The sequence below is a fragment of the Aythya marila genome, assembly GCF_965140915.1.
Source record: "Aythya marila genome assembly, chromosome: 8".
NCBI lineage: Eukaryota > Metazoa > Chordata > Aves > Anseriformes > Anatidae > Aythya > Aythya marila.
This window is the reverse complement of record NC_139049.1, coordinates 1,261,652-1,275,616: the sequence shown is the minus strand read 5'-3', so window position 1 is coordinate 1,275,616 and position 13,965 is coordinate 1,261,652. Positions and strand designations below refer to the sequence as shown.

General features: G+C 43.0%; 1 protein-coding gene across 3 annotated transcripts in view; it reads left to right on the top strand.

Annotated features, from left to right (window-relative positions):
• TGFBR3 (transforming growth factor beta receptor 3) overlaps positions 1–13,965 on the top strand; it is a 127,864-nt gene that overhangs the window by 66,315 nt on the left and 47,584 nt on the right. For all 3 annotated transcript variants that reach the window (XM_082765909.1, XM_082765908.1, XM_082765907.1), the window contains one exon: positions 8,788–8,925. In XM_082765909.1, coding sequence (XP_082622035.1) covers positions 8,788–8,925 — 138 coding nt within the window. The remainder of the gene's footprint in view (positions 1–8,787; positions 8,926–13,965) is intronic.

Sequence of the window (13,965 nt, the reverse complement as noted above, 5' to 3'; positions counted from 1 at the left end):
GACTCTGCGCTGCCGATCACCACCCTCTGAGCTCGGCCAGTCAGCCAGTTCTCAACCCACCTTACTGTCTACTCCTCTATCCCACACTTTCTCAGCATTGCTATCAGGATGTCATGGGAGACAGTATCGAAAGCCTTGCTAAAGTCAAGGTAGATGACATCTACCACTGCTGTCCCCTCATCTACCCAGCTGGTGATGCCATCATAGGAGGCAACAAGGTTGGTCGAGCACATCTTCCCCTTGGTGAATCCATGCTGACTACTCCTCATAACCTTCTTCTCTTCCAATTGTTTGGAGATGGCATCCAGAACAAGCTGTTCCAACACCTTTCCAGGGACAGAGGTGAGACTGACTGGCCTGTAGTTTCCCGGATCCTCCTTCTTGCCCTTCTTGAAGACCGGAGTGACATTGGCTATCCTCCAATATTCAGGCACCTCTCCTGTTCTCCAGGACCTTTCAAAGATGATAGAGAGAGGTTCGGCAATCACTTCTGCCAATTCCCTTAGCACACGTGGATGCATCCCATCGGGACCCACGGATTTGTGCGCGTTGAGCCCACACAGACGCTCCTGAACCACTCCTTTGTCAACAAGGGGGGAAATCTCCACTTCCCAGACTCTCCTCCCTCTAGGGTCAAGGAGTCCCGGGGGGGAGTCCTTGAAGCAAAGACTGAAGCAAAGAAAGCATTCAGTATCTCCGCCTTCTCGGCATCTCCTGTTACCAGGACACCCCCTCGTTCAGCAAGGGACCCACATTATCTCTAGTCTTCCTTTTACTGCTTACATAGTTAAAAAAAAAAAACCTTCATATTATCCTTTATCTCTTTTGCAAGCCTCATCTCTACGTGGGCTTTAGCCTTCCTCATCGCGTCCCTGCAGGCCCTGACAATGCTTCTATACTCCTCCCAAGAGGACAGGCCCTTTTTCCACATTTCATAGACCTTCCTCTTCCTTTTGATCTTATCGATCTTATCGATGAGCTCCTTGCTCATCCACTCAAGTTTCCTGCCCCCCTTTACTGATTTTGTACTCTTAGGGATGCACAGATCCTGAGCTTGGAAGAAGTGCTGTTTAAATGTAGCCCATCTCTCGCATGCACCCTTGCTTTCTAGCAACCTAGCCCATGAGATACTCCCAAGCAGGTCCCGGAAGAGGTTGAAGTTGTCTCTCCGAAAGACCAGGGCTGCAATCCTGCTTTTAGCCTTACTTCTTCCACCAAGTTCCATCTTGAACTCCACCATCTCATGGTCGCTGCATCCCAAGCTGCCCCCGACCTTTACATCCCTAACAAGCCCATCCCTGTTGGTAAGGACAAGGTCCAGGAGCACCCCCCTTCCTCATCGGCTCCTCCACTACCTGCATCAGAAAATTGTCTTCAATGAAATGTAGGAACAGTTTGGACTGTGCATACCTGGACAAGTTGCTTTTCCAACAGATGTCTGGAAAATTGGAGTCCCCCATGAGAACCAGCACCCACGATCGTGAGGCTACTACCAGCTGCTTTTAGAAGACCTCATCTATCTCCTCCTCCTCCTCCTCATCTGGTGACCTGTAGTGTACTCCCACAACAGTGTCTCCCATACCAGCCCACCCCTTAATTCTCACCCACAAGCTCTCCACTTGTCCATCACCCTCCCACAGGTGGAGGTGGGTACACTCTAATTGCTCCCTCACATAAAGGGTAACCCCACCCCCTCACTTCCCCAGCCTGTCTTTCCTAAAGAGTTCATAGCCCTTCATGACTGCATTCCAGTCGTGTGAGCTGTCCCACCACATCTCTGTGATTGCAATGAGATTGTGGCCCTGCGACCAAACACAGATCTCAAGCTCATCCCGTTTATTTCCCATGCTCTATGCACTGGTATACAGGCACAAGGGAAGCAGCAGGCACAGTTACCCCTGGAGGGATGCAAGAAAAAGAAAATTCTGGATGGGGTATCAAGATCATCACCTTCTATGAGGAACCCTCGGATGATCCTATGGCACAACTCAGAGGTTTTTCCCTACTATCTTCAACAGTGACAGCAGTGAAAACTTCACCCAGCCCTTCTCTGTCACTTTTAGCTCCCCTTCCTTTCCCTGTCAAACCTAGTTTAAAGCCTTGGTAATTAGCCCAGAGAGCTTGCTCCCCAACACACTTGTGCCCCGCTTACTGAGTTGAAGTTGGTCAGCAGCCCACATACCCGGCTTCTCAAAGGGCTGCCCAAGATCGAAATACCCAAAAAGGCATGGCACCTATAAAGCGTAGTGTCTTCTTGAAGTCTTCTTTTTTTTTTTTTTTTTTTTTTTTTGTTTTCAGTTTTAAAACATACTGAAAGATTCATTCAATAAAAAATGGCAAAACTTCTCTGTGGTTAGTTTCCTATTCATAGTTACATCCTTTCTTGCTGTAACGCACTTTTTTGTGAATTTGTAGGTTTCGTTTTACAGATTTTTGGTATAGCCTTAATATTTAATATTTACTTATGACCAAGTTGTCGTATTCCTCACAAATTAGTCATGTATTTGGAGGAGTGAGTGTGTGCCAAAGGAGACTGGGAGTGGCAGACCTGAGCCTGGAAGAGCAGCTTGCTCTGACAAACAACTCCTGAGGCTGAGTCTTCCTGAAAGAGCCAGTGCTGACACACGTGTCCAGAAAGTCTGGCCTAATACTGATCGCACAACAAAAATGCTGGCTACACATCAGCTCAGTAATCAAGGAGCCCTTCGCAAGGAGTGCGGGATGTGTTGGACCACATGGTCTTATTTTCACATACAGTTGTTACGCTGCTGTCTGCTTGGTTAATGTGCTGTTCCTTTATATGTTTTAAAAATAATGTGAACAGAGCCATAGCAGCTGGTTGTTAAACGTACTAGGTGACCTAAAAGCACTTTAGTACATTTCATGACTCTGGTTTAATTTTCTCTTGTTATTGTTTGACCAAACTGCTCATATAGAGAAAGCTGTCTGAGATGCAGAAGATTTGGCTGTGGTGGTGCGCTGCTGAGGAGCACAATGTGTGTATTGTAGGTTTGTGTGAACTTACAAGAACGGGTGGAGAATATCTCTTTTTAGATACATCATTTAAAAAATAGAAAGGCTGCACTGGGAGTTTCAGAGAAGTAGTGAATTTTACCATTGAGTTCAGTGGGTTCAGGATTTTGCACCAGGTCTCTGTATCTGGCCGTACAGAGCTGCACACGTGGAGGACTGTTTTCCAGCAGGGTTTCTGGGCAGTGCTTAACATACATACTTAATAATATGAATTCTGCCAGTGAAAATACAAAAAGAAAGGGAAAAAATCTAGTTAGCTCTTATGCTATTAATTAGAAACATTTTGTTTGGTGGTTTGAAATGATCCAGTACCTTTCTATTAATTTTATGCGGTGTTTAGAAGGTGCTATGAACCGTCTAGACATTTGAGAAAGGATGTGCCTCGAAGAGCTAACAAACTAAGATGAGACGGGAGGAAAACGTGGCTGGGAAAAGAGAGTACTGTGTAGGATTCAGCAAATATATGGTTTCCTAGACACTCTAACAGACATGACTTTTTGGTGATAGATATTGCTGGAGAGTAGCGATAAGGATCTTACATTGCCTGTCCACCCCTTACAGCAGTGGAGGCCGTGCTGGATGGTCACACAGGGGTAAGGTGGGAGCACTGGTACGGCAACAGAAAGTTTAAGAGGGCAGAGGGGCAGTGTTGTGCTAGATGTGCTGGTTATAGCTTGGTACTTCTCTTGTATCAATGTCATGAGCTCGTAACAACTTAAAGTCCTATTAAGTTTTTCAGTCTCTAAGGTAGGAGTGGGAGAGGCATTCCCAGCGTTTTCCCAGAAAATCTCTCCTGGGGCCAGGAAGAAGTCTCCCATAATAGATGCCACTGTTGTGTATCATCAAGCACAGGTGATGATGGGGCAATTCTAAATACTAGGTAGGGGTGCAGTTACACTGTCAGACTTCCTTTGATAGGCCTTCCCAGGGGGAACAGTTGCATTCAGGCTAAGCTGGCCAGGTGCTCATCATCAGAGCTATCTCTGAAGCAAAAATGAATTATGAAAAAATTTGACCAAGATGTTGCTGAGCAGTTGTTGAGCGGCTTTGTGGGATTTCTTAACCAGAAAATGCCTAGCTAGTGCTAAGGACTAAGTACAATGACAGGGAATGTATTTGCCAAGGAGTGTAGTGACAGAGGCTGCTGCAGGAACGTGTGCATGTGAACTATATTATTTAGCAAGTCCGGGACTAGGGATATGAATTCCACGTAATGTGATTTGCTGTCTTGCTCGTGATCAAAATGAGTGCAGGAATGCAAACTCACATTTATTTTGAAAAATTTTACAAGAATGCTTAAATTTATTTACGAAAACTTAATTGATTTTGGATTCAAGTCCTGCAGTTTTAAAGATCAGCCTGCATTTTTCTTTCAGAAATGTAGGAAAATTCCATTATGTGATATAATTTATACTACAATTCCAGCCAAAGGCGTGCATAGATATACCACTGTTTCTGAGCAAGACTCAAACTTTATATGGAAATAACTGTATGTATATATTATATGCATATTTAATTTCTGAAGCCTAAAGGAATAGTGACTAGGAAATGTAATAGGAGATGCGGTCGCAAAGAATCTGATTTTGTCGCTAAGGTGGTATAATTTCTTTTTATGCTCTCATGTGACCAAGCTAACAGGCAGAAATCTTCATGAAGTGTAAAACATCTGTGTTGTCTGATGATACGCTGGCTTTGAGTAAACCTGTCTGAGATCAGTTGAAACAGAGATACTTCTTCATTTTCTAATTACCTGAAGGACTTGGCCTAACTGTTTCTCAGATGAAGTGCGTTATGTTTCTTGTCATCATTTCTGTTTTTAATAAATACCAGAGGTTTGAAATAGCAAGAATTTTTAAAATTTCTGGTAGGAGCATTCTCTTTGAATTAACTTGACATTCTGATAAAAGCACAAGCAGGGTGCAAACCCAAGCTAACTGCACCTACTGGCCAGTATCAGGATGCCATTACTGTTTCTCTGTTCTTGGTTATTTAAACACATAAACATATTATAGCTCACTTTGTAAATATTTACATTAGCCTTTACTTGCTTTGGGATCAGAAGAAACCAATTTTCCTTTGGTTGTGAAAACGTGGCAATGAATCCACATGATAAGAGTGGACATACGTAATATTCACTGCATTTAGCACAGGAGATTTTCTCATTGACAGTTTGGAGAGTTCACAGTTAAATGTACTTCCTGCCATTTGCAGTTGAAAAAAAATTAAAAAAAATTGAACTCATCTTTGCTGGATAAGGACTACAAAAGATAAAACTTGGCTAACTTGGCTTCTTTGGTAAATTTAGATTACAAAATTTTTATTGCTTTGTAAGAAAACTATATTGCATAACCCCAGAACAAAGTAATTATATTTAATAGTTTAAACAGCTCATTACTAATTAGCCGTGATTACACCTGAAAAACCACAAGAATGAATGCTTTTTATAGCAATGATTTTAATAAGAGTTTTAAACACCTTTTCCTTTCTACTTTCAGCTCTTTCCATTTGTAGACAGAACAACAAAGTGGGGGAGCCTTGAGGGGGAGGGGAGAAATAACAAAACTTTTTTTTTTTTCTTTTTCTTCCAGCTAAAAGAATTACTTTGGCTTTATAAAACCTGCTTTAAAGTGTCAGGCTATAACTAAGATCACGCCTGTTTGGCATATGAAGTCTCTGTCATCCTGTTAGCATTCAGAGAGCTAATATGCAGTCTCCTGAGGAGAGATATTTTATTCTTTTGAGGCAAAAAATAGAAAAGCAGTCCCTAGAAGACATGGTAATCCATGGTGCTTAATATTTTGTTTTGGAAATGCATAAAACAGGTGTCCTGCTGAGAGAGATCAAGTACTTGGAGATCTGACTGCATTTACCTGGAAAATGGAGGTGCTCAGCCTTTCTCAAGTCAGAGTGAGCATTAGCCAGTGTGTGCTTGCTTCTGAAAAGACAAGATGTTATTTCTTTAGAAGGATGTGCAGGTTCAGTCAGTTGATGGTAGAATTTCATTTAGAGAAAGTGCATGGGGAACCCTTATATGTTTCTGGATTCATTCAAAGAGAAAAAGATGGATTGGGGGGAATAAAAATTTAAAGAAATGAGAGGTTAGTGTCTGGGAGCAGGTGCCTTTCACAGCCCATTCTGGAAGAAAACCTTGGTACAGCAGAGGCTCAGACACCGCTTAATGGGACTTGTTTCATTTGGAGGGTCCTGTTCCAGCCCTCCCACCATGGCAATACTCCTGCCTCCTTTCTCCCAGGCATCCCGATAACCCTTCAACCTTCACTGGGTCCTCTCTTACTTGGTATTGGGAGTGGCTGCTTGGTATGGAAAAAAACATAGCCACAGGAGGCAGGAAAAGGAGATGCTGGCAATGGATCTTGGAGTTGAGTTATAGTTTGGGTTTGTTTTTACTATACATATTGAATTGCTCCTAGAAGTGTGTTCAGTGGGAATTGACACCTTGTTCCGCTGTGGTTACTTAAGATAATTCGTTGTGTTATAAATGAAGTCTCAACTCTGAATTTAGTAACAGAAAAGAATATTTATAAAAGGCAAGTAAACAGCGCTGGGTGCGCGGGGAGTCTATGCTCTACCAACACACACACGCACCTGTCGAACTTTCCAAATATATATATATAGGACATTGCTGTTACATATTTACAAGAAACCCGAGTACGCCTATACATATGGATATCCTATCCCCGCTTCATATTATAATTCTCTTTGTGGTGATCGTTGTGGGTGAAAGGCTCACGGTTTCTCCATCACCATTAGCAACCTTTTGTTCCAGGCTGCAGGAGCGGCTTCAACTGTCTCCCTCTTCTTCTGCACATGCTCTGCCCACAACAAGGTTCCCGAAAGCAACAAAACGTGATTGCTTTTCCCGCGTTTCGTTAACCCTTGAAATCACACTAATAATATTATTATCATATAACATTAAACAATAAATGTTAACAGTTCTAACCAGCAACCCCCCCAGCAACTTCCGTGCCTTAACAGAGGGGAAAACAAGCAACCCCAGACGGCAGGGCTTCGCCTCAATCACCCTTCTTTGTTTCCTCTAAACTCTTTACATTCCTGATGACCTCATCGTTAAGAGTCTGATGTTATCACCAACCACGAGGCTTTCCGACCCCCATTGCTACATTCCCAAATCTCCCCCTTCTTTCTTAATATCAACCATTTTTCTGACACAAATTACCACTCCATATATAACAATTGTTTGTTTTAAGAGTCAGGTAAATTCTGCATGGAATCGTAGGCTAACCGATAGTCATGGTGCACATAGCTAACTGCTTGTCATTTCTTCGTAAGTTTTTAAGTAGCAGAAAAAGTTTCTGATTTTCTTCTGCCCTCCAGGTGCTTGTCAGACCTGAGACCTAGATTTGACATTTACTTTGCACTGAAAGTGAACTTTTCAGTAAAGGGAGTAGAGGGGGGGAAAAAAAAAAAAAAAGCTTTTTTTTTTTTTTTTTTCCCCCTTTCGGAAAGATTTTAAACAATCGTGGATAGCTAATGTTCAGTTTGGTCTCTAGCTTTCATCTAATTAGATGAATCTGCATTTATTTTAATTGTAAATGAACCGACACTACCACTATGTAACAATAAAACAGTAATCAATACAGAGTGATTGCTGTGTCCCAGGTTTCCTCTCAGATTCTCTAGCAAGAGGCAAAATTCATTCTTACCTATATGCTCAATTTTGTGAGCAACCACTGAAACTTGTGGTTGTGTTCATGTTTACTCCCTCTATTTTTTTTCTACTCTTTTCAAAGAGTTGTGGCTCTCCGTCAGGGAACTTAGCAGCAACCCACTGTTGTGAGACACAAACCTGCCTTCTTGGTGTCCATGCTGTATGACCCCTCAGTTGTATTCCCAATGCTTTTCTTCTATAAAGCAGGATGAACTATCAAGTCAAGTACTGACTGCTTAAAAAAAACATTTTAGAAATTTTAAAGATGGTGTGATTTCAATTGCAAGTTGTGGTATTCTAAAAACTGACACTGTTGTTCTCTTTCATGTGCTGAGTTTTGCCCGGCATTGGGCCCTTTCTCTAGGGGCAGCATTGGTGACATGCAGAATGGAGCAGGAAAGGCTTCCAGAAAAACAAACTGGTGTTTAAAGAGTCAGTTCTTCAGCTTTTCTCACTTTTGTGATGCCCATTTTCCTGGGACCATATTCTCCACGTACACTTTTCTATTACTGAAGATGGGCGTTTTCTTTCCTGAGTATGTTCAAATTTCTGTTAGAATACAGAAATGTGTATTTGTATATGTAGCTTCCATAAGCTAGTGTACTTCTACCTTGTTTTTCTGGATTTGTTTCTTCTGTTTTGTTTGTTCAGTTTTATTTATTTTGCAGGTTAGATTTATGCCCTAATAGTATTAGCAGGTGAGGTTTCTGCTCTAAGCCAGCTTTGTAGGCTACCATCAGAAATCAGAGTTTTCTTTGCAATTCTTTTTTCTCCCTGTTCTCCCGCTCTTGGCTTAGTGGTTTGACCTTTTGCATAAGCTATTTTTCATCAGCATTTGCCAAGGTTTTCTTAAACACTTTAGCAGTGCTTTGCAAGCATAGAGCATGAATGTTAACTGTTTCATTCTTTATCTGTGCTCTGTTGACTGATTTTTTAGGAAGTAGTTTAGTCCATAATCTCGGGTCAGGAGGTCTTAGCACTGGAAGCCATAATATATATAACAGTGACCTCTGATTCATTGTTTCAAATTCCACTTAATCATGTATTTCTGTATTTCTCTGTAGGTCACATTACACTTGAATCCAATTTCATCTGTGCATATTCACCAGAAGCCTCTGGTGTTTCTTCTCAACTCTCCTTTGCCTCTGCACTGGAAGCTAAAAACAGAAAGACTGGCACCTGGAATCCGAAGAGTTTTCTTTGTAAGTATACACAGTCCTCTGGCCTGCTCTGTTTCATAGCTATTTGTCTCACAAGACATTGAGTTTGTGGCATTCATTTGGAAAGTTTTTGAACATACATTTAAAAAAGAAAAGTTAACACGAGGTCAAGTTTCAGTGTAGGGTTCTGAGGTATAGTTAGGTGGCAGGGCAAAGCAGTTGGGGAAAAAGTACCTAATTACCTGTTATGTGAATTCAAGGAAAAGAAACCAAAATTACCTTTTTTATTTATTTTTTTAACACCAGCAGTAATTCGAGTTCGCAAAGTTGTGAGGTTATAAAAGGTTGCTAGTCCTGATTAGAAGTTTGATAATATAATGCAAAAAGCCTCAAAACAATGGGAAATATTACAGGTGAATGCCAGTTGTAGGGTTTATGACCAAAGAATTTGCATGTATTGAGCTCAATGTGTACAATTACAGTTTATGTCCCTAATGAAGCTTGGTCTGTTGAAATGACCAAGCTAAGCCCAGAATGAAGTCATTTTTATTTCTCAGAAAGGCTGGAGCACTGCTTATAATATAGGATCCAAATATTACCTAGTATATGTAAATCATGTCCATACAGTTTGCCAGGACATTCAAGTTTGCTATTTGTAGTGAAACAGACAAGTTGTTTGGATTACATTTTTAATGCGTTACATCATGTCTAATCATGAGTCGTCTTTATTAAAGTTGCAGCTTTTACTGTATTCAACTCTAATTGCAGAACTAATCTTGATTATTTTTAGCTATATCCTTATAGGGTTTAACTTTGCTCTTCCAGCACAGCTGACTGTGGTAGGCTGTGACTGCTTCTGCAGTACCTAAAGGGAGCTTAATGGGGTCACTGCACATCTGCAGGAGGGGAGGGTGGTCAGGACTGCTGCACTGGGAAGGGACACTTCTCTTTGTTGACCTGATATGACGGTGACGCCATTAAGTGCACCAAGAGACCTATTGCTCACAGGGATAGATTTCTTTTTCCTGTCATCAGAGTACAAGAGTAGGAATACTTTTGGTACTTTGAACTGTGAAGGACTCCATCCTGTTTCCAGTGCAATTTGTTACTTACTGGTGTAAAGAACATGGGTTGGCTTGTATTCTGAGGTGTTCACAATCTCAGATTTTCTCAATCTGTTAGAGACTCTTAACTATTAACTGCTTGTGGACCGTTCCTGGTATATGCCCTTAATGCAACCAGTACAATTCAGGTCTGCTCCGAAAATGACTGAGAAACAAGATGATGATAACAGTCCTCACTCCTCTTCTGATCAAAAGAATCAGCACATTTTACCAGTTAATTAAGACTTTATCATATTTTCAGTTTACTTTTGACATCATCACTCCCATTTCATATCAGCTAATATGTTTTCAGCTATCTCTTTTCCTCCAATTCAGATTTTCCTTTTCCCTTTGCCTTGCCTTGGCTTTGCAAGTGAAGAGGCTTTCTGTTGAGAGTTATCCATTTCCGCTCAGCAGTTTTGACGCAATGAAAAAGGCTAAAGCCCACGTAGAGATGAGGCTTGCAAAAGAGATAAAGGATAATATGAAGGTTTTTTTTTTTAACTATGTAAGCAGTAAAAGGAAGACTAGAGATAATGTGGGTCCCTTGCTGAACGAGGGGGTGTCCTGGTAACAGGAGATGCCGAGAAGGCGGAGATACTGAATGCTTTCTTTGCTTCAGTCTTTGCTTCAAGGACTCCCCCCCGGGACTCCTTGACCCTAGAGGGAGGAGAGTCTGGGAAGTGGAGATTTCCCCCCTTGTTGACAAAGGAGTGGTTCAGGAGCGTCTGTGTGGGCTCAACGCGCACAAATCCGTGGGTCCCGATGGGATGCATCCACGTGTGCTAAGGGAATTGGCAGAGGTGATTGCCGAACCTCTCTCTATCATCTTTGAAAGGTCCTGGAGAACAGGAGAGGTGCCTGAATATTGGAGGATAGCCAATGTCACTCCGGTCTTCAAGAAGGGCAAGAAGGAGGATCCGGGAAACTACAGGCCAGTCAGTCTCACCTCTGTCCCTGGAAAGGTGTTGGAACAGCTTGTTCTGGATGCCATCTCCAAACAATTGGAAGAGAAGAAGGTTATGAGGAGTAGTCAGCATGGATTCACCAAGGGGAAGATGTGCTCGACCAACCTTGTTGCCTCCTATGATGGCATCACCAGCTGGGTAGATGAGGGGACAGCAGTGGTAGATGTCATCTACCTTGACTTTAGCAAGGCTTTCGATACTGTCTCCCATGACATCCTGATAGCAATGCTGAGAAAGTGTGGGATAGAGGAGTAGACAGTAAGGTGGGTTGAGAACTGGCTGACTGGCCGAGCTCAGAGGGTGGTGATCGGCAGCGCAGAGTCCAGCTGGAGACCTGTGACTAGCGGTGTTTCCCAGGGGTCGGTGCTGGGTCCGGTCTTGTTCAACATCTTCATCAACAACCTTAATGAGGGAATAGTGTCTGCCCTCAGCAAGTATGCTGATGACACAAAGCTGGGAGGAGTGGCTGACATGCCAGAAGGCTGTGCTGCCATTCAGTGAGACCTGGACCGGCTGGAGAGATGGGCAGGAAGAAACCAGGTGAGGTTTAACAAGAGCAAGTGTAGAGTCCTGCACCTGGGAAGGAACAACCACATGTATCAGTACAGGCTGGGGGACAACCTGCTGGAGCGGAGCTCTGAGGAGAAGGACCTGGGGGTCCTGGTGGACGACAGGTTGACCATGAGCCATCAGCGTGCTCACAGGGATCTCCTGGAAAAAGTCCAGCGGAGGGCCACAAAGATGATACGGGGCCTGGAGCATCTTCCCTATGAGGAAAGGCTGAGAGACCTGGGTCTGTTCAGCCTGGAGAAAAGGAGACTGAGAGGGGATCTCATCAATGTATATAAATAGCTGAGGTGTGGGAGACAGAGGGATTTGGCCAACCTCTTTTCAGTGGTTTGCGGGGACAGGACAAGGGGTAATGGCCACAAAACTGAGCACAGGCAGTTCCGCACCAACATGAGAAAGAATTTCTTCATGGTGAAGGTGACGGAGCGCTGGAACAGGCTGCCCAGGGAGGCTGTGGAGTCTCCTTCTCTGGAGACATTCAAGGCCCATCTGGACGCCTACCTGGGCAGCCTGCTCTGATGAACTTGCTTTGGCAGGGGGGTTGGACCTGATGATCTTTCGAGGTCCCTTCCAACCCCTACAGTTCTGTGATTCTGTGATCATGCCAGCATTCAGACTGTGGTTGTACTGGGCTTACTTGGCTTGAAACAGGCTTAGCAGGGCTTGGCTTGAAACTTGGCTTAGCAGGGCTTCAGTGGGCTGAACTAAGGAATAGGAACAATAGGAATGTGTGTAAGGCCTCAGCTGCCAAAACTGTATGATTAGCTAAGTGTTTGCTTTAGAAAACTGTTTCAAGCTCTTCTGGCTTGAAAGAGCCTTGAAAACAACAAAGATTTTAAAATGTGTCCTGAGCATCAGCTGTTGTAATTCACACCAAAAAAGTTATCTGACCTGAAGCATCACCACAGCAAGCATGGCCACTGATGCTGCAGGAAGTAGTGGGTGGTTTCTCAGGTGAGGCAGAAGGACCTGATAGATGCTTCAGATTTGTTTCCCCCCTGGTGGGGCTGAGCCACCTCCTCTTCTGTACTCTAGCCTCCTCAGCTCCACTGGTGATGGTAAGGGCTGGAAGTTATGGTGCCTCACACTGTCCTCTCACCACGCAGCAATGGCACTGCTCACAGTAAGCTGTTCAGACAGGAGACCTGGCCTTTATGTTGCAAGGACTGAACTAATTTTCAGTGCTGACCCGTCCCTAATCATGTTTAAACATCTGAAGAGCTCTCCTTGACAATCTGGGATCTCAAGTGCCATGTAAATAATTTATAGTCTTCCTTCCACCAAGTTCTGGTTTCTCCTTTTCTTTTCTGTAAGGAGCTTGAAGAACAAGGTTCCAGGAAAAAAACAAAGAAACAAACAACAACAATAAAAGAAAGCCTTGGAGCCCCTCTCACACTGGCATTTTCATCTTACGTGTTGTCTAAGACAGTATTTTTTTCTGCAAACATAAATGAGCTTAAATGTCTTCTCAGGGTCTCATAAGCCTTCCCACATCCTGTTCTCAGTAGTTGTTACAGTTGTGTTAGTAGGCCGAACAACTTGACCTGTCATGGTTGTCCATTGCCTTTTCACGGTTCTGCCCTGCTCACAAAGCCAAATGCACTGCTTTCCCAACCAGTTTCTGAAAAAAGAGCACAGAATCATGCATCATAGAAAACTATGGGAAATACTGAGGAAGTCCTAACCACAGCACCTGTGGACAAGTACAACACTCGGAAGAGAAATAGATCAGCTCTAGTTTTGCAGCACAGCTGCTTGTCTGTGCCAGGCCATGCCAGGTTGCAGTCACTAGGATTACCTCTTGCCTGAAGAAGCTGCCTGCCCCTTCGCAGAACCAAGGGTTCTGATTTCCAGATGAGTCGTGGAGCAGATGGACATACATGTACTGCTTCAGCTCTAGTAGTGGAAAGATTCCCTACCTGTTTGCCAGAGCCCTGAGCAAATTTCAGAGAATTAGCTTAAGAGTGTAAAGCACAGCTGCAAGGGGCGCGGAGTGCAGAACTGCTGCACTTCATTGGCCCTTGTTTGAAAATACTTGGCTAATAAGAGTACTTCTGCAGCTCTGTCTTGTTCATTCTCATTAAATTTATAGCCAAGCCAGAAAATGGAATATTTTGAATCATAAAGGATTTCAAATTAAAAAAACAACAACACTTTTTTGATGTCCGTGAATTGTATGCTCAAAACAGAAATCTGTGTCACGCATACCATAGGAGTGTCATAACTATTGTGTCTGTCTCTATGGAAGCCTTAGGCAGAATAACCATTGACTTTCCACCCCCTTTTTCAGACTTCTCATACAATACAGTCATTCACAATTTTATTACTATACTATATGTAAAGTATGAATTATGCCTTTTTATTGATTGATCCCTAGTTAGGTAAGTGAAGAAGTTTAATTGGTAACTTCTGAAACTTACTGGTGATGAGGAAAATACTCC